Source organism: Armigeres subalbatus, chromosome 3, assembly GCF_024139115.2.
Source record: "Armigeres subalbatus isolate Guangzhou_Male chromosome 3, GZ_Asu_2, whole genome shotgun sequence".
NCBI classification, from domain to species: domain Eukaryota; kingdom Metazoa; phylum Arthropoda; class Insecta; order Diptera; family Culicidae; genus Armigeres; species Armigeres subalbatus.
In genome coordinates, this window is record NC_085141.1 from 145,871,246 (window position 1) to 145,892,501 (window position 21,256).

The 21,256-nt window shown below is 40.2% G+C and overlaps 1 protein-coding gene across 2 annotated transcripts in view; it reads right to left on the bottom strand.

The window, feature by feature from the left end:
• LOC134227610 (zinc finger protein rotund) overlaps window positions 1–21,256 on the bottom strand; it is a 571,062-nt gene that overhangs the window by 271,490 nt on the left and 278,316 nt on the right. For both annotated transcript variants that reach the window (XM_062709225.1, XM_062709226.1), the window contains one exon: window positions 12,357–12,806. In XM_062709225.1, the coding sequence (XP_062565209.1) occupies window positions 12,357–12,806 (450 nt within the window). The remainder of the gene's footprint in view (window positions 1–12,356; window positions 12,807–21,256) is intronic.

Sequence of the window (21,256 nt, forward strand, 5' to 3'; positions counted from 1 at the left end):
ATTTGTAAACAAAATCTTCCGGATGCATTTTTCGCTGAATCTCGCAGCCCGGGACATACAGATCGCATGGTTCCCGCATTGGAACAGCCTCTGAATGCTGGGGATTGTTGATTCGAAGCGTACCATTATGAAACGAACGCGTCCGGAAGCATTCCCGATGCTTTCCGGATGTTTCCCCCGTAATTTGTAAACAAAATCTTCCGGATAAATTTTTCGCTGATTCTCGGATCCCGGAACAAACATTTCGCTTGGTTCCCGTATTGGAACAGCCTCTGAATGCTGGGGATTGTTGATTCGAAGCGTACCATTATGAAACGAACGCGTCCGGAAGCATTCCCGATGCTTTCCGGATGTTTCCCCCGTAATTTGTAAACAAAATCTTCCGGATGAATTTTTCGCTGATTCTCGGATCTCGGAACAAACATTTCGCTTGGTTCCCGTATTGGAACAGCCTCTGAATGCTGGGGATTGTTGATTCGAAGCGTACCATTATGAAACGAACGCGTCCGGAAGCATTCCCGCTGCTTTCCGGATGTTTCCCCCGTAATTTGTAAACAAAAACTTCCGGATGCCTTTTCGCTGATTCTTGCAGCCCAGAACATACGTATAGGAGATCCTGCAAAGGGTAATCCCATAGAGGACATATTTTTAAATCTAAGGAGGCGCAAGTTAGTTAGCGCAATGCATATAGGAGGACGGAGATCCTACAGAGGACATATTTCTAAATCCACGGGGGCGCAAAAAAGTTTGAGTAATACGTTCTAGGGGAGCGAAAATCCCGTAGAGGACATATTTTGAAATCTAAGATAGCGCAAGAAAGTTAGAGGAATACGTATAGGAGGGCGGAGATCCTGCAGAGTACATATTTCTAAATCCACGGGGGCGCAAAAAAGTGCGAATAATACGTTCCAGGGGGCGGAAATCCCGGAGCGGAAATTTTTTTTTAAATCTACAGGGGCGCAAAAAATTTAGAGGAATTCTGCAGAGGACATATTTCAAAATCTACGCAAAATGGCGGAATTCGTATAGGAGGGCGGAGATCCAGCAAAGGACATATTTCTAAATCAAAGAGGACGCAAAAAAGTTTGAATAATACGTTCTAGGGGAGCGCATGGTTCCCTATTGGTTTGAACATCTACGGAGGCGCAAAATAGAGGAATTCATATAGGAGGGCGGAGCTCCTATAGAGGAAATATTTCTAAATCCACGGGGGCGCAAAAGAAAGTTTGAATAATACGTTCTAGGGGAGCGGAAATCCCGTAGAGGACATATTTTTAAAACTAAGGGGAGCAAAAAAGTTAGAGGAATGCGTGTAGGAGGGCTAAAATAATTTTTCTGGTTTAAGGCATTTTTTTCAGCTAAATCTAATAAAAAGTCATAGAATAAGCCCTCTAACCATCTTAGTATCAATGACAAAGTGGTAGATAATAGTCTAAAGAAGCTATCACCAACTAATCCTTTTATTAGGTGGAGTTAAATTGATGCGTTCAGATGATATTTTTACGAAAAAGTCTGAAAATCACAAATCTCGTTTGATGCACCTCTAAATCTCCATGGATTTGGCTGAAAATTGATCAGGAGACTCCATTAAAGATACTTATTGAAATAGAGCGGTGGCACTTTGAATCTGAAATACTTTTGAAAATGGTGAACAGATCTAACGTATAGGAAGGTGGAGATCCTGCAGAGGACATTTTTCAAAATCTATGGGGGTGCAAAATAGAGGAATTCGTATAGGAGAGCGGAGATCTTATAGAGGACATATTTCTAAATCCAAGGGGGCGCAAACAAGTTAGAATAATATTAAAAGACTATTATAGTCTTTTAACCTTGTAGCATTTCCCCTAAGACGCTATAAAATAATTAAATAATTAATCATTAGAATAATATGTTTTAGGGGAGCGGAAATCCTCCAGAGAACTATTTTTTTAAGGGGGGGCGCAAAAAACTTAGAGGAATTCATATAGGAGGAAGAAGTTCCTACAGAGGACATATTTCTAAATCCAGGGGGGCGCAAAAAAGTTTGAAAAATACGTTCTAGGGGAGCGGAAATCCCGTAGAGGACGTATTTTGAAATCTTTAGGGGCGCAAAAAAGTTGAAGAAATTCGTATAGGAGGGCGGAGATCCTGCAGAGGTCAAATTTTCATATCCACGGGGGGCAAAAAGTTCGAATAATACGTTCAAGGGGGCGGAAATCCCGAAACGGAAAATTTTCTTAAAATCTACAGGGCGCAAAAAAGTAAGAGGAATACATATAGGAGGGCGGAGATCCAGCAGAGGGCATATTTCTAAATTAATGAGGGCGCAATAATGTTCGAATAATACATTTTATGGGGAGGAAATCCCGAAGCGGACAACTTTTTTAAATCTACAGGGGCGCAAAAAAAGTTAAAGGAACACGTATAGGAGGGCGGAGATCCTTCAGAGGACATATTTCTAAATCTACGGGGGCGCAAACAATTCGAATAATACGTTTAAGGGGAGCGGAAATCCCGTAGAGGACATATTTTGAAATCTACGGGGGCGCAAAAAAGTTCGAATAATACGTTCTAGGGGGCGGATATCCTGAAGCTGACATTTTTTTTTAAATCTACAGGGCGCAAAAAAGTAAGAGGAACATATACAAGAGGGCAGAGATCATGCAGAGGACATATTTCTTATTCTAATCCCAAAGCGGACAATTTTTTTTAATTCTACCAGGGCACAAAAAAAAGTTAGAGGAACACCTATAGGAGGGTGCAGAGGACATATTTCTAAATCTACGGGGGCGCAAACAGTTCGAATAATACATTTTAGGGGAGCGGAAATCCCGTGGAGGACATATTTTGAAATCTTAGGGGGCGCAAAAAAGTTAGAGGAATACGGAAATCGGAAGCGGATTTTTTTTTAAATCAACAGTTGCGCAAAAAAAAGTTAGAGGAATACGTATAGGAGGGCGGAGGACATATTTCTAAATCTATGGGGGCTTGAAAAGTTCGAAAATTACGTTCTAGGGGAGCGGAAATCCCGTAGCGGACATATTTTGAAATCTTAGGGGGCGCAAATAAATTAGAGGAATACGTATAGGAGGGTGGAGATCCTGCAGAGGACGAATTTCTAAATCCACGGGGGCGCAAAAAAGTTCGAATAATACGTTCTAGGGGGCGGAAATCCCGAAACGGAAAATTTTCTTAAAATCTACAGGGCGCAAAAAAGTCAGAGGAATACATATAGGAGGGCGGAGATCCAGCAGAGGGCATATTTCTAAATTAATGAGGGCGCAATAATGTTCGAATAATACATTATATGGGGCGGAAATCCCGGAGCGGACATTTTTTTTAAATCTACAGGGGCGCAAAAAAAGTTAAAGGAACACGTATAGGAGGGCGGAGATCCTTCAGAGGACATATTTCTAAATCTACGGGGGCGCAAATAGTTCGAATAATACGTTTTAGGGGAGCGGAAATCCCGTAGAGGACATATTTTGAAATCTACGGGGGCGCAAAAAAAATCGAATAATACGTTCTAGGGGGCGGATATCCCGAAGCTGACCATTTTTTTAAAATCTACAGGGCGCAAAAAAGTAAGAGGAATACATATAGGAGGGCAGAGATCATGCAGACGTCATATTTCTAATTCTACGGGGGCGCAATAAAGTTTGAATAATACGTTCTCGGGGCGGAAATCCAAAAGCGGACAATTTTTTTTTAATTCTACCAGGGCGCAAAAAAGTTAGATGAACACCTATAGGAGGGTGGAGATCCTGCAGAGGACATATTTCTAAATCCACGGGGCGCAAAAAGTTTGAATAATACGTTCTAGGGTAGCGGAAATCCCGTAGAGGACATATTTTGAAATCTACGGGGCGCAAAAAGTTGAAGAAATTCGTATAGGAGGGCGGAGATCCTGCAAAGGACATATTTTCATATCCACGGGGGCGCAAAAAAGTTCGAATAATACGTTCTAGGGGGCGGAAATCCCGAAGCGGAAAATTTTCTTAAAATCTACAGGGCGCAAAAAAAGTAAGAGGAATACATATAGGAGGGCGGAGATCCAGCAGAGGGCATATTTCTAAATTAATGAGGGCGCAATAATGTTCGAATAATACATTTTATGGGGCGGAAATCCCGAAGCGGACAATTTTTTTTTAATCTACTGGGGCGCAAAAAAAGTTAAAGGAACACGTATAGGAGGGCGGAGATCCTTCAGAGGACATATTTTTAAATCTACGGGGGCGCAAACAGTTCGAATAATACGTTTTAGGGGAGCGGAAATCCCGTAGAGGACATATTTTGAAATCTACGGGGGCGCAAAAAAATTCGAATAATACGTTCTAGGGGGCGGAAATTCCGAAGCAGAAAATTTTCTTAAAATCTACAGGGCGCAAAAAAAGTAAGAGGAATACATATAGGAGGGCAGAGATCATGCAGACGTCATATTTCTAATTCTACGGGGGCGCAAAAAAGTTTGAATAATACGTTCTCGGGGGCGGAAATCCAAAAGCGGACATTTTTTTTAATTCTACCAGGGCGCAAAAAAAAGTTAGATGAACACCTATAGGAGGGTGGAGATCCTGCAGAGGACATATTTCTAAATCCACGGGGGCGCAAAAAAGTTTGAATAATACGTTCTAGGGGGCGGAAATCCCGAAGCGGAAAATTTTCTTAAAATCTACAGGGCGCAAAAAAGTAAGAGGAATACATATAGGAGGGCAGAGATCATGCAGACGTCATATTTCTAATTCTACGGGGCGCAAAAAAGTTTGAATAATACGTTCTCGGGGGCGGAAATCCCGAAGCGGAAAATTTTCTTAAAATCTACAGGGCGCAAAAAAAGTAAGAGGAATACATATAGGAGGGCGGAGATCCAGCAGAGGGCATATTTCTAAATTAATGAGGGCGCAATAATGTTCGAATAATACATTTTATGGGGCGGAAATCCCGAAGCGGACAATTTTTTTTAATCTACTGGGGCGCAAAAAAAATTAAAGGAACAAATATAGTAGGGCGGAGATCCTTCAGAGGACATATTTTTAAATCTACGGGGGCGCAAACAGTTCGAATAATACGTTTTAGGGGAGCGGAAATCCCGTTGAGGACATATTTTGAAATCTACGGGGGCGCAAAAAAAAATCGAATAATACGTTCTAGGGGGCGGAAATCCCGAAGCGGAAAATTTTCTTAAAATCTACAGGGCGCAAAAAAAGTAAGAGGAATACATATAGGAGGGCGGAGATCCAGCAGAGGGCATATTTCTAAATTAATTAGGGCGCAATAATGTTCGAATAATACATTTTATGGGGCGGAAATCCCGAAGCGGACATTTTTTTTTTTAATCTACTGGGGCGCAAAAAAAATTAAAGGAACAAATATAGGAGGGCGGAGATCTTTCAGAGGACATATTTTTAAATCTACGGGGGCGCAAACAGTTCGAATAATACGTTTTAGGGGAGCGGAAATCCCGTAGAGGACATATTTTGAAATCTACGGGGGCGCAAAAAAATTCGAATAATACGTTCTAGGGGGCGGAAATTCCGAAGCGGAAAATTTTCTTAAAATCTACAGGGCGCAAAAAAGTAAGAGGAATACATATAGGAGGGCGGAGATCCAGCAGAGGGCATATTTCTAAATTAATGAGGGCGCAATAATGTTCGAATAATACATTTTATGGGGCGGAAATCCCGAAGCGGACAATTTTTTTAATCTACAGGGGCGCAAAAAAGTTAAAGGAACACGTATAGGAGGGCGGAGATCCTTCAGAGGACATATTTTTAAATCTACGGGGGCGCAAACAGTTCGAATAATACGTTTTAGGGGAGCGGAAATCCCGTAGAGGACATATTTTGAAATCTACGGGGGCGCAAAAAAATTCAAATAATACGTTCTAGGGGGCGGATATATCGAAGCTAACCATTTTTTTAAAATCTACAGGGCGCAAAAAAGTAAGAGGAATACATATAGGAGGGAAGAGATCATGCAGACGTCATATTTCTAATTCTACGGGGGCGCATAAAAGTTTGAATAATACGTTCTCGGGGGCGGAAATCCAAAAGCGGACAATTTTTTTTAATTCTACCAGGGCGCAAAAAAAAGTTAGATGAACACCTATAGGAGGGTAGAGATCCTGCAGAGGACATATTTCTAAATCCACGGGGGCGCAAAAAAGTTTGAATAATACGTTCTAGGGTAGCGGAAATCCCATAGAGGACATATTTTGAAATCAAAGGGGGCGCAAAAAAGTTAGAGTAATACATATAGGGGTGGAAATCCTACAGAGGACATATTTCTAAATCCACGGGGGCGAAAAAAAGTTCTAATAATACGTTCTAGGAGAGCGGAAATCCCGTGGAGGACATGTTTTTAAATCTGCAGGGGCGCAAAAAAAGTTAGAGGATCACGTATGGGAGGGCGGAGATCCTGCCGAGGACATATTTTTAAATCTACAGGGGCGCTAACAGTTCGAGTAATACGTTTTTGGGGAGCGGAAATCCCGTAGAGGACATATTTTGAAATCTACGGGGCGCAAAAAAATCAGTTAGAGGGATTCGTATAGGAGGGCGGAGATATTTAAATAAATTCTACGGGGCGCAAAAAGTTCAAATAATACGTTCTAGATCCCGTAGAGGACTTTTTTATCTAAGGAGGCGCAAATCAGTTAGAGGGATTCGTATAGGAGGGCGGAGATCCTGCAGAGGACATATTTCAAAATCTACGGGGGTGCAAAATGTTCGAATAATACGTTCTAGGGGAGCGGGAATCCCGAATAGGATACATGGAGAATATAAGGGGGAACGATTTCAGAATGGTAGGAGCAGTAAAAGCGATCTTAGAGAGCGGACAATTTTTCAAAAAAAAATTATTTTTCGTTTCGGTGAAAAGAGGGCAAAAAAAATTTTTTTTTGGTCCCGAGAGCTGGTTACTCAGTGAGTAACTTGGAGTAACCACCATGACAGCACTGAAGAGCACACATCCGGAGCAAGCACGAACCCCACAGGGGTTCTTTTAGATACTCGGTTTTTTCATCGACCAACACAAGGCGTAGCCCGGCAACCACATTGGTCAACACGGAGATCCGGATCGTGTGTCTTTCGGTTCCGCAGCAGGAACGGAGCAGTTGCGGCGAAAGGTGTGTGGAAGACTCGACGTGGGAAGGAGGTGCCTCGGAGGGACCCCATCCAGCTACCCAGTCGCACTGGATGGCCAGAGGGGTCTCCAGCAGAGGCATTGACGTGGCGGGTCGGAAGCAGATCGGGAGCGACGTGCGTGGGATGGCAATGCGACAGGCGAGTTGTCGCGGTTGTGAGAGGTTCGCCAAGAAGCTGGTGTAGGGGGACGCCCCGAGCACAAGTAGGGTACCGTGAGTACCGAGAAGTACTGTAAGTAGAAAACTATTAGAATGCAAGAGATGAGGAAAGAAAAGGGAAAGTAGAGAGAATGTAGGAGGAAGGAAGGAAACGTTAGAAGAAGGGGGAAAGACCCCAAATACATGTATTAAATCCAAATTTGTTGTTTTGTGATTTGTGGTTGGTGATTTAGCCCTTCAGTTTTGCATTTTTGTTCGCTTCGGTGGTTTCCGCTCTACTGCTAAGAGGAGAACTCGCAGTAATATTTCTGAGTCTGAACATTTTCCTTACTTCAAAGTTGGTAGAACGAAATTTTCTACAATCTTTATGACAGCATCCAAACTCCATCCGATTTTACAAAGAAAAATGAACATCCTTGGAAGCGTAGCAAATCGGCAAACTACAGGAAATGAATAAAACAACCGTGAACGAATAGTGAGAATCGCTTAGAAGCTGCCCGGGAGCCAGCTGTTTGACATAACTATTTTCATGATTTCTATATCGCGTTATTCAACATGATAACCAAAAACGAGTAGTTCCTAACAAGTGATTAGATACAGGTTTCCCTAATTCAAGTTGCGATACAAATTAATCAAACGGATGTAATGAAATTTGCCCACAAGTTGATTTCTAGAAAACTTTAACTAATTAAGGGTTAGAATCAGTTGGTACCTAAAAATATTTGTAAAACCATGTGAATGTGGAAGTATTTTTGTATTAAATAATGAAAATAATAGCAAAATATAAAAAGTTACAGTTTTGATGTAACTTTCAGCATTTGTTTGCTCAACATTCTGGAGTGACGCTTGCATACTGTCCGCAAAACTTGCAGTGGAACATTCAGTAAGGCAACAAAATAACTTTTCTCAATGTATGATATGAAATTGATTCCATCTTCAAACATGTTTTTCCGAAAATATGTTTCACTGGTCAAAACGCCTCAGTGTAGGCAGGACGATATGCCCTTACCAAGTGAAAACAAGTTCGGCGAGCTTGCTGCAGTTGCTTCCAAATTATATGAAAACTATGTAATTCAAACCTGCTCAAATGGACTAATGTTGGTTTTTTAAAAGTCAACCGCTTAAGGATTTGTAGCCTTTTTAATATGGGATTGATGAAATACTAATGAAGGGCTATGAAGCGTCTTTGGACTACTAAATAACACAAAGTTTGCATAAATTGCGTTGAAAAGTAAAAAGTTATCAAGGAGTTGCCTTAGGGGGGGCATATTATACCGTCTTACCCTACAATTTTTAGTCTTGATCACTCATCAAACCATTTATAAGTGGGCTTGGTAGTCATATGGCTACTGCTTCTGCCTCATACGCAGGAGGTCGTGGGTTCAATCCTAGGTCCGTTCCATTCTCCTACTTTGTATCTTTCTCTATATTTCTCATGTTCTAGCAATCGCTAGAACTGGAAATGGACTTCCATACCGTTTCCATTTCTATTCCTATACCTTCAACTTGAATATTCGAGCAGTAATCTGCTAGAATTGGAAATGAACTTATAAAGTTCGTTTCCTGCATCCAATTAGAAATTCCATCAGTTGCTTTCTCCTATCTATCACATCGGCAGCTCGTTAACCAAGACGGACCTCTGCCTCTCGAACCTTGTAACGGTTTATTCCGGTGGAGTCATCATAAAATTATCAAAATAGTGAAGACGAACAAATTCCGCTTAAAAACTTGGCTTTTGCGCCAATTCCTCGAAAGGAATTGCCAAGATTCATTTTAATTTGCCCAGCTTGCTAGTCGGCCACGTCGTGGTCCGAAAACCATTATTGCGGAATCTGTTCTCTACACTTTCAATTTAACAATCGAGACACAATCACTTTATTCATTCCTCAAAACCATTCCGATTCAAACTATCTCACGACATTTATACACAAAATTGAGTTGACTCAGCAACTCCAAAGAACCAACCGCATTGCGGTCGGTTCCAGTTGTGCGTATGATACCACTCGCCCCTCTCAGCCACACCACATGTTGCAAAATTATTTAATTACTCTTAGAATCTCGGGCGTAGTGACAACTACAAGTCCCGACTCATGTTGATCGTTGGCAGGTACACCGCACGACGGCTACAGCACAGCCAGCTGCGACTGCAAATCAGCCTCCCGTGGTCGATCGTCCCGACGGCAAGCAGCAAGCGATGATGACCAGCGATCCAAACCCATCTTGGGCTTCTGCTGCTGCTACTGCTGCTAGTCGATGTTTGCCGATCGACGGGAACTTTCTGACCTCGATGTGACGAACGGCGGCTCTTTTATAGTGCATAGGTAGAGAAAATGCGCTCTACATTGCTCGGTGGCAACGTTTGAATCGAATGTATTTTTTTATTTACTTGAATGAGGATGGGCAAAATTGCACTGTGGCTTAAAATTGAAATTTCTTGAAACAAAACTGTTACAACCTAACCCAAAAATTCCAACAAATTCCGCATGAGCTTGTGGCAAGTGCAGAGGTATATTCGGCTTGCAGTGGGAAAGTGATTGCATCATCATTTCCTCCCCTTCCCTACATTGACTTGCATTCTGGCGTGGCAGGCGCCAGTATGACCAAGCAAATGAGATCACCAGTAGGGACACGGCAGGTATTTTCGTCTGTTCGTCATAGTCTCGAAAACCAAAAAAAAGAAACCCTTTTTTGTAAAACCCATGCGTACCAAATCGTAAGCTTAGGAGAAACGTTCTGCTATAGTGGAGTTCAAGCAAATGTACGTTTCTTTCGTTGGTTTTAGCCCCTATGACGATGGACGGAAATACCTGCCGTGTCCCTACTTGTACATTGAAGATGTGTGCTAGTCCCAAGCAAACATCTGTTGGTTCCCTGTGCAAGAACAGCTGATGGAGTAGCAACTACGAGCAGTCAATCAAGCTGCATGAGCCAACTAGTAGGTCCATGAATGATTTCAACAGACTACAGGATGTTATTTCCACAACTATGACAACAGAAGCGATTCGTAATAAGTTAAGATTATATTTAAGAGGACAACTGTATGTGTAACATTAATTTTGTGTAAAATATTTTAGCAGGGTAACGGGCTTACAGCCTATTGTCCAATAAACCAAACAATGGAAAGTAGGCCTTTGTACCAAATCAATCATCTTGCTATGGCTTGTTAGATTTGTCGTAGAACAGGCAACCTGGGAATGTTCGAAGACGGTACATGGAGGTGGCGAATAAACCGTGAATAGCATCAAAAATACTCATTGCAACTACGGACTGAATAGGATGAAGACATAGTGCATATGGTGCATAGATCGCTCCGGTCTTATTTAATTTGATAATAAAGGTTCTCGAGTTAACAGTGGGCCAGATATATGGTTCGTATGTCAAAAGTTAGCCAAGCAATAATGTTCAGCAAGTAATTTGTTGACTTCGTGAAAGACCTCGCTTTTTTTGGTACGTGTACAATTGAGGAAGCTTAAAGTATATCAACTATACATTTGGATTTTGTCCCGAGCTGTAGGATCTCTTTGAAACCACAATAAAACCTTCAATATCAGTAATGTCTGCTGTGTCCATTCACAAGTTGATAATTGATTTCACAAAGCGCCAATCGTGCACGAAAATCCACGGAAAACTTCCCCACCTCATTTTTATGAACCTCTCTGATGGATTGCACAAGAAAACGATTCTATTCCTCATTCCTTGACGAACGGTGCCACCACTTCCACCCACACATGTCTGCTGACTCATTCTCGAAAAAAAAACGGACAACGACGTGAACGACGCCGCTCCAATGCCAAGTGAACCAAGCGAAGCAGAAGAACACATCACACAAGGAGCAAACACGGCGTGCGGAACAAGTGCGATCCTGACCCGACTCACTAGCCGGTCCGTTGAGACTTTTCCGCCAGCCACACGTTCTTATTTTTATGTTTCTGTTTTGTTTTCCGCTCCCGCAAGCTCTCCGGACTGGCTGCAGGAGGGGGCTCGAGGAGGCGATTCAAATAGGAAAAATGACGACGAGAACATCACTGGCTTCGAAGTCTGCAGTCAGTGGATTTGAGTCTCCGGGTGCGCTTGAGTATGAGTGTGGAAAATGTGAAGAATAAGGAAGATATTTTTTCCCGATGGCATCCCTCCGCTCGCTCCCCTCATACAGAAGGGGGTGGATTGTGTTCCTTATGTGGGATATCCCACCGCTCTCCGTTTTCTTTAAGTTGCTTTTTCATGGTTTCATGTGGATAAGAAATGTTTCTTTTACGAATGCTATTTTTTCCTGCCAGACTATCCGAGTGCAGCCAGTTTCGTTTTTATGTATTTTGCTTTTTATATCCCGGTTTTTATGTGAATGCAATATCTGAAAGCGGGCGCATAGCTTTGTTCGTACGGTTTTTTACTCTCCTAGGAAATTCATTGAAACACCGAAAGACGCTGTTGGCAGGAGAGGGAATGGGAGTGATAGATGGCTGTAGCTTTCGCCTCCTTCCTGTGTTTTCCAGATGCATCCAACAAATTCAATTCTCCAAGCTGTGTATCTTGGGTTCGTTCATATTTCAACATCTTGCTTGTGACAAATCATCGAACCGTGCGATTTGTTGCGCCGAAAGTTGTTTGCTAGCAAATGTTTCTTACTTCAATGTACGAGTTGAATTTTTATTTTGAAAAATGTCAAAACTTTGATAGGAAAATCTTTTATATCAAGAATCATGGCATGATTTTCTATAATCAAATAATGCAAGGTAGAACATCTAAATTTTCTGAAAGAGAGTTAATCTCTCTTTTTAGAGAACAGTGAATTTTCACTAGTAAATCAATATGAATTAATTATTCTATTTCAGATCAGTGCTGTTATTTCAAATTTCTTTGAATTACATTCATAGTGAATTAAATATCCCTGAAAAGAATTTGCACATTTGATTCCAACAAAATCCGACAAAAACTATTAAGCTTTATATTAGAGGGATTAAGATATTTAGTTATAGTCATAATACGTTTATGACATGTTTCACAATTTCATCACAATTGAGATATGTACATACATGGTCCGAAAACATTTCTCCCAAATCTTTAATCGACTCACCTCTACCGGTCCGTTCCACATGTAGTGCATCCCGACCGCGGTCGGATCGTGGTGCGAGTTGGACGTCATGTGCTCGGCCATCACCGCGCTCATCCAGTGCACCAGCCCCTGGGTGGGGTTCTGGCCCTGGACCGAGCCCGGCACCGGCATCTGGTTGAAGTTCGGTATCGCCGCGGTCGCCGTCGTGCTGCTGGAGTCGGGAGTGGCTCCCTCCGCTGTTGGGGCCGCCGCCGAAGATGGATGATGGCCGGAGGTTAGACCTCCGCTTGAGCTCCCTATCCGGGGCGAGCTGCAGTTGAGCCCGGATTTGGTGTCCTCCGGGTGTCGGCAGGTGTTGTGATGGTGGTGAAGATGCGGGTGATGGCTGCTGTGGTGGTTATTATTATTGGCTTTGGAGTAATCGTTGTTGTTGGTTGCGTCCGATAGCCAGGGGAACGAGGATGGAGTTTTCTGTGGGGAAATAAAAAAAATAAATGAGTATATTAAGTGATGAACTTTGTAAATTACTTAAAAATCACTATAATAAAGAAATAAAAAAAAATAAAATGACTATATTTTTGATTATTATTAAATATTATGCTGGAAAATCTATATATCGTCAAACTTAGTGGATTAGTATATATCACCCAACCAGCGGATGGCAGGTTTTAATACAGTACTGCATAAGAACCTTACAGAAACTGTATATTTGGGAAATATTTGGCTTCACAGTCTTGGAGGGAATTGAAAACTATGCTTTTAATCTTTTCCCGACGTTTGTCGAAGAAACTTTAACAAATCGACCCCTTGAAAAAGGCCCTAAATGGACCGAAACGTCGGGAAAAGATTAAAAACATAGTTTTCAATTCCCTCCAAGACTGCGAAGCCAAATATTTCCCAAATAAGCTCAATACTACAGTCGAGCGAAAAAGAAAATTAAGAAACTGTATAATAATTTGGCATATATAATTTCGGCAGATTAGAATACAATTGTTGTATGGAAGTCTTATAGTTTTGCTTTGTTCAATACAATATCTGTATAAAAGCTTACAGAATTGTATATGCCAAAATGTTATACAACAATTGTAAGATTTGTTTTTTGGATCACATGACCCCCTTGATTTATACAACAGAATAAATAGCAAATGTAGGAACAGTTCCAGCTTGTTACCCTGCTCCAGGAGTAAGGCATTGTATTGCAGAATAGTGCTGCTAAAATAATCACAAAGATATAGTATACGGTCAGCCTTGAGCACCTCCGCCGATTGCCGATCGACCCTGGGAAGTCTCTTTGGATTCCAAGCTTTGGAAGGCTGCTTCTTAAAGGATACTGGCTGATACTTGAAGAAGCTATTCGAAGTGTTTGAACCAACATTTCAGCTGCCCAAGTCGAAGAGTAACTGACCTGTCGCGCCCCACTGGCATGCTCGGACCCACGACCGCTCCATTTAGGCATCGTCGTGAGACACCACAGACGAGGCGATGATTTTCGATTGCTGTGACCTTCCCTCTTCAACAGTCAGCAAGTCGACCTAATATCCACTAGTCCCGTATACAGCATTGCCCGACTCCCCCTAATAGAGATATATACCATTGACGTAACTCGTATTTCACAACCTCTCTACGCTGCTGAATCTTACGTCGGGAAGTATCAGAAATCCACTCTTTTCGCTGGGTGCGCAGCTCACTCTAGTAGACCTGTGCGCCTATTGAAATTTTATCGGTGGCGGCGTGAAAGATCATTTTCTGCCAGCGGTGTCAAGCCGTTCGTGATCGGCAGCGGATTGGATCCAGAAATTCCCCCAAAAGTTCTTCCAGGAATTCTTTCGGGAATTCTTCCAGCAATTCCTCCGGAAGTACCTCCATGAAGTTTCTCCAGGAATTCCTACGACAGTTTCTTCAGAAATCCCCCCAGAAGTTCCTCCAGGAATTCTTAATTCCTCCATAAGAATCCTTCTGGAATTTTTCGAGAACTTACTCCTGGAATTCCTCTGAATATTCTGAAGTTTCTGCTAGCTTTCCTCGGGGTGTTATTCTAGGATGTCCTCCAGGAAACCCTCCATAGGTTTGGTTCGAAAGACCTCCGAAAGATCGTTCAGAAGTACCTCCGAAACTTCCTCCGGGAGTTCCTTCGGAAGTCCTTTAAAAAATTCTCCAGGATTTCCGTCAGAAATTCCTCCAGGGATTGCTTCGAGAAATCCTACAAGAACTTCTTTGGACATTTCTCTAGAAGTTATCCCAGGACTTCATCTGAAAGTTTCTTCGGAAATTTCTCCGGAAATTCCTTCGAAAGATTGTCCAGAAATTCCTTCAGAAGTTCTTCCTGGAATTCCTCGGGAATTTCATCCAAGAATTCATCTGGATTTTCCTTCGGAAGTTATTGCAGGATTTCCTTCGGATGTTCGTTCAGATTTTCATCGTCCACAAATTGTTCCGGAATTTTCTCCGCTAGAAATTCTACTGGAAGCTACTCCAGATATTCATTAGGGAATTTCTTTAGTTTTTTCACAGATACTCGCTTAGAAATTTCTTCAGTAATTCCTTTTTACCTCCAAGAACTTTTCATATTTTTTGTTACGAGAATTTTTCCAGAAAATCCCTTCGATTTCATTTCGAATTACAGATAGAATTCTTCTAAGCTTAGCTCCCGCTCCGCCCTCGATTATTTTTCCATAAATTTTTTTTTTCAAAAAATCTTACACGCATTCATGTAGAAGTTTTCACAAAAAAAATCCTTCAGATAGTAACAAGGAAATTCATCCACGTATATCCTCCAAAAAATCCTCCAAGAATTCCTTCCACAAATTGTAGAATAATTCATTAAAACTCACCTACTATCCAGCCCCCGGGAGTTCTTAAAGATTTTATGAACCATGTCCTAGAGAATTTCTTGAAGATAAATTCTTGAATGAATTTTGGATGTAATGTATGAATTAACGCAGTGGAGGAATTCTAAAAAAAATCACAAATTACGGCCGATCACAAATTACGTAACGCTGCAGGGGAAGTGAAGGGGTCAGACTGACCGTTAGGGGAAACTGGACACACATGATCCCCGGGGACACATGATCCCCCCCTGTTTTCTCGAAAACTAATCACATTTTTATACCAGTGATATGTGCAAACGGATCCATTAGATAGATTATTGAATCTGAGTAACATTTGATATTAGTTACTTTATGTATATGGGTTTTAGAGAGGTTTTATTATTTAAGCATTCTCAATCCTTTTTTTCTTCAAAGGAGAAAAATTTAATAACTTTGAATATGTCCAACCAAAACGTACCAAACAACAACTTTTTTTAAAAACTTTTGATCAGTCGTTTAAGAGAAATCGCATTTGTGTAATAATAACACTCACTACAAAAATGATGATGTGTGACAGTACCAAATTATAATGCGTGACAGTATAATATTAATGTATGAAGTCACCATCCTGGTATGATCACGGTTGTGGCATTGCTAGTAGTCTGGCGATCTCGATGTATCACAGTCTTTTTTTATTGGTCCCAAGACAGGTACTCAGGGATATTTACCATTGGCCATGGTATTTGCAGTATAATTGGCCTACTTCAGAGATATACTAGAAAGATTAGATTCTGAAATTACAAAGATATATTTATGTATCGATCAATCATTTTTGGTATCATAACTGTATCAATCACAATGAGAGATCCTCTTGGGAACATCATATTTGTCGTAATATGACCACTGTTTTTAGTGGAGTGAACGGTTTGCAGATAAATCATCATCACCATGTCAATTTTGTTGCTATAGCAGACATTCTATCTGTCACTATTACGCTTTTCGAGAACCAAAATACTTGCCTTGCTTAATACCGACAATATTTAATTTTCGCACGACTGCTATTACGACAGACTATGAAGAATTGTTAGGATTTGAGGCTAGATCAATTTGACCTTTCATTAGACTTGGAAGAACCTAAACATGTTCAGCTCATAAAGGGATCAATTTCCCCCTATATGGGGATCAAGTCTCCCGCAAGTTTTGAAAATGCCAAATTTTCTATCTTTCGGCAAAATCCATTTTTTGGTAACTTTCATGAACAAATAATTGCTTTCAATGACGTTTTTGAATAGCTAATTAAATTCTTTATCAAGTCCATCAAGAAACGTGCAAATCTGTACATGTTACATCGAGAAATATCCTAACCAAAAAGTGGGGATCATGTGTGTCCAGTTTCCCCTACGGTTTATGCAAACAAAAATCTTCCATACAAAAAGTGTTATGAGGGGGGACTGTGTCAAAGACCACCAAAATATGCATCACTTAATTTGTGAACGGTCTCAAAAGTATAATATAGAAAGAAAACTAGAATAAAATTCTTGTTTTCCTTCTTTTCGAAGGAAATTCATCAGGAATTTATAAAAAAAAACTCGTTAAGTTTATAGAACAAATTTTACCTTGAATTTCGAAATATTTTCATACCGAAATACCAAAGGAATCCTAATACATAAAAAGTTTCGCAGGTGTTCAAGAAGCCATTCCTCAAATTCCAAGAGAATAATTCCCATATTTTCCGAAACATTGAATATCAGGTAGATTTCAAAGAAAATACTTAATATACGAGAAAGGCAAAATATGTATGTGGTCAAGTTGGCCTTATAAAGACATTTTTCCACAACCCTACTGTTTCAATAGTCCATTAATAGCCATCGGCGTGGTAAAAAAAAATACTTGGCGGAGTGATCAATTTTCATATTATAATGGATCATAATCTCACTGGTTTGAATAAAAGCATTCTTGAAAACCGTCCACTGCTCTTCTACTCTTCCATCTTCTGGAACAAGCACTGTCCGAGTTCCAAGTTCTTCAACGATCTCTTGACAGCTGGATCTTCTAGTTGGTCTGTTTTGATTTGCCGCCTGAGCCTATCCTCCCACAGCTGAATCCGATCAATGCATAGTCAGATCTAGCGAATTATAAAATGATAGTCAGATGCTATGTCTGCGCTTCGTTTATTCCGAACATCAAGAAAGCTCCGTCGAATTTTTGGCTGATCCATTTCCGACTCCATTTTCATCCCCATATAGCGGACAAGAACTAGAACAGCCAACTATTAGTTTCGCTAACTGTAGACGGCTCTATAGAAACAAGTTAAACGTTGCTGCAGACGGTACAAGCGAGCGTGGGTGGGTTCACTGGCCGAGGATGGAGCAAAAGGCGCATCAACCGGAGATGTCAGTCACTCGCTGAACGTTGGCTCGAGTGGTTAGAACAACTTCTACAAGGTTTGACGCCCGGCCAACCACCAATATCCACATGTGCCGTCAACATCCAGATTGCCCGCGTCAACTCCGACGCCACATCACTGCAGAGGATTGAAGTAGCCATCCGATGCATTGATTTTCCTACTTAAAAATAATATCCATTAAATTGCTGATAGTAGGTAGATCCGGCGTATCACCCTTTTTTTCGACATCTATACCAATTGTAAGGAATAGATGCCACATCACTGTATTTTTTAGATTGATTTAGATTTAGATTTAGATTTGTAGATTGCTTACAAATATAACCTACAAGCTTTTTGGATGGCTCAAATAATGAAATGAACATGTGGGTTCGTTAGTATTTTCACAAAAGCGTACAATTTTTTTTAATTAAAAATAGCGTTAGAAATTTTACGGCTTCCCTGGTGTAAATATTACATTTACATATTCGTAAATATTCTTTTAACTATTTTGACTGAAAATAATGAGCAGTTTCTACTTACATTTTGGTTTCGCTACAAAAGACATCTAACATACATTTGAGCCAAAAAAGCTAGTCTGTTTTACGAAAGCTCTAAATTGCGGCATCTATACCGACGCGGCATATCACCCGGATTTACATTATGTGCACCACAATAAGGCCGTTACAAATATTCAATTAAATATATGCCCTATTGGTCTCGAAAAGGTCAAGGAAGGGGGGGGATAATAAAAGAGTTTTGAAAATCCTCAAAACTTTCCGCAACTTTCTTTGTTGCCCCCTCAAAATATTATTTTTGGGCTAAATATCCCGAAATGGGGAGAGACATAATTGTTCTTAAATATTTGTATCGGCATAATTCCGAAAAACAATTCCGCTTTTTTGATAATCATTGAAGGGGTTTCCGAAAAAATCCTGGGGGATTTACGAAAGCATCCCTTACTTTGAAAATTAATCCATACGCGTGTCTCAATGGTTGGCCTAGTGATCAATATGTCATGAGTGAAACTCTCTCAAAAGACGAAAATGATTCATAACTTTGAATAAATATACCAGAATTTTCAATCACTCAAGGAGTGTCCATAGAAATTATTAGCAAAATTTTCTAAATTATTCCTGTAGGAATTTTCAAGATGAGTCCCAGAAAGAATTCCAGGAAGATGAATGGATTCTTTAAGGAATTTCCGAAAGTAGGAATTTTTGGAAAAAAGGAAGTGAAAAATTTGTGCTAAAGGAATTTTCGAAAGAATTCTCAAGGGAATTCCGAGTGGAGCTCTACGGCGAACCCAGTATCCAGAAGGTAGCTAAAGCCGGAAGGATACGAAGGGGAGGGTATGTTGCAAGAATGCCGGACAGCAACCCTGCAAGGTGGTGTTCGCTTCTGATCCAGCAGATACGAGACGGCGTGGAGCACAGCGAGCGAGGTGGGCAGACCAGGTACAAAACGCCTTGGCGAGCGTGGGACGCATACGAGGACGGAGAGATGCAGCCTCGAACCGTGTATTGTGGCGTCAAATTGTTGATTCAGTGTTATTGGCTTAGATGTAAACTAAATAAATAAAAATGAATGCTAAAAAACTCTGTACGAATGTCCGAAGGAATTTTCGGAAAAGTTGCTGGAGGAATTTCCAAAGAAATACCTTAAACAAATTCCTATAGGAATTACAGAAATAATTTCCAAAGAAATTCTTGAAGGAATTTCCGGGATTTTTGTAGGAATATCCGGAACAATCCCTCAAGGTGTTTTCCAAAGATTTCCTAGAGAAATTTACAAATAAAAAACGCAAGGAATTAAAAAAATCTGAAGCTTTTTCCGAAGTATTTCCGAGAGAAGCAAAAGTACTACAACGCTAGTGGCGCTGTAACCATCAATATTATTTTGCCAGAATAAGCTTAACTTGGCCGTTTATTATCCATCATATTGAAGTGCTTGTTTGGTTTCAATAATAACATCATTGGTTTGACACTCAAAGTATCACTAACGGGAGCGACATTAGAAATCTTGTTCTTTTGCATCAACTGTATTTCCGAACGAAATAATAATAGAAATTTCAAAAGAACTATAAGAACATTTCCGAGGATATTTGTAAAGAAACTCGTAAAGGAATTCGTAAGGCAGTCCCTAAATGATTTTCTGGAGGAATTTTCTTAAGAAGTTCTGACGGAATTCTTGAAGAAATCCCTAAACAAATTCGCGAAACAATTCTAAGAAAGTTTTCTAAAGATTCTCCAAGAAAAATTACCGAAATAAGATCCCAAGGAATTCCTGAAAAAAATTTCGAATAAATTCCTATGGGTCCATCCTCAAAGTATGTCACTCTGTTAGGGGAGAGGGTGATCCCTAGCAGTGTGCTGATTCATACAAAAATTTTAGATGTTCGAGGGAATTCCTGGGCGCATTTTTTAATGAATTTCTTAAAAAATTAACGAGAAAAAATGTTATTTATTGTTTAAAAAAAACCCAGATTAATCCACCTACAGTGAGATTTTGACCCTTCCTTAGTTATAAGGAAATTTTTTCCAGACTCCAGTATTTAAAACGAGATAAAACTACTCAGCTTCCCACGGCGATTAACCGTGAAAGTGACAAAATAATTGCCTACCCAAAGGCGGATGTCATGGGTTGAGTGACAACTCAACGAATGATAACGTACTGTACTTCATGCTGCTTATCTATAAGGCGCTCGTCGGATTGAATAACTATTGTGACATGGTAAATAACTATCGTAACGCTGGTTGCATATATTGTACTCGCAATTTCCAGAGACCTCGATATTAATGAATCCAAAACTAACTAAATCAGTTCTTGATCTGAGCGAAACTCAATAGCGTTCAATAATAACACAGACAAACAGACATAACACATTGAACATCCACTCATCAAATTCATCGTCGTTTAAACACTAACGACATCTGTTGATTTCAGTTAGTTGGGCAAATCACGAACCAGATGGCGGTAGTGAGCAAACGTCAAACTAGAGCAAAACCGATGTGCGCGAGTGATCGATTGGCCAACTAATGATTATTTGAATTGACCAGTATATCAGTGAACGATGGAAAATTGACGAGTGTTATGTCTGTTTGTCTGTGAACATATATTTCGCCTTATGGATGCCTAATTTGGTAAAACTAAACTTGTTCAATACCTTAAAAATGAGCGAGATTTTTATGGTAGTAAATTTCAGAATTTGCACACATACGCACACATACATGCATACAAGTGATCTATTAGTGTCTCAAAACATGCTCACATTTGCTATCTAGTTTCCATTGAAGAAATTTTTGAAATCACTTTAAATTTTTACGTTTTTGCTTTTCTGAGAAGATTTTTTTGTACATGCTTCTATATGTTCCTCAATTAAAATCATTTGTTTCTTTTAAACAAATCAGAAAAATAGGCGTAATTTCATGTCATATCATTTGTTATAATTATATTTTCAATGTCAAAGTGAATTTGTTTCAAATACCATACATTTTATTTAATAATTCACGAGATTTCTTGATAGATTAATACGTAACACACCTGCGTAACGCATACAAAGTGATATTATAGACACTTCCGAAGGAAGGGTCAAAACGTGTTTCGCAATATTTGCTTGTTTGAATTGATTTTTTTTTTGCATGAATCTACATATGGCATATGGCTATACAAGCCAATTACAAATTAATGTAAAGCACCTGAAAAAAATTCAAAGGTCCTCAAAGGCCCAA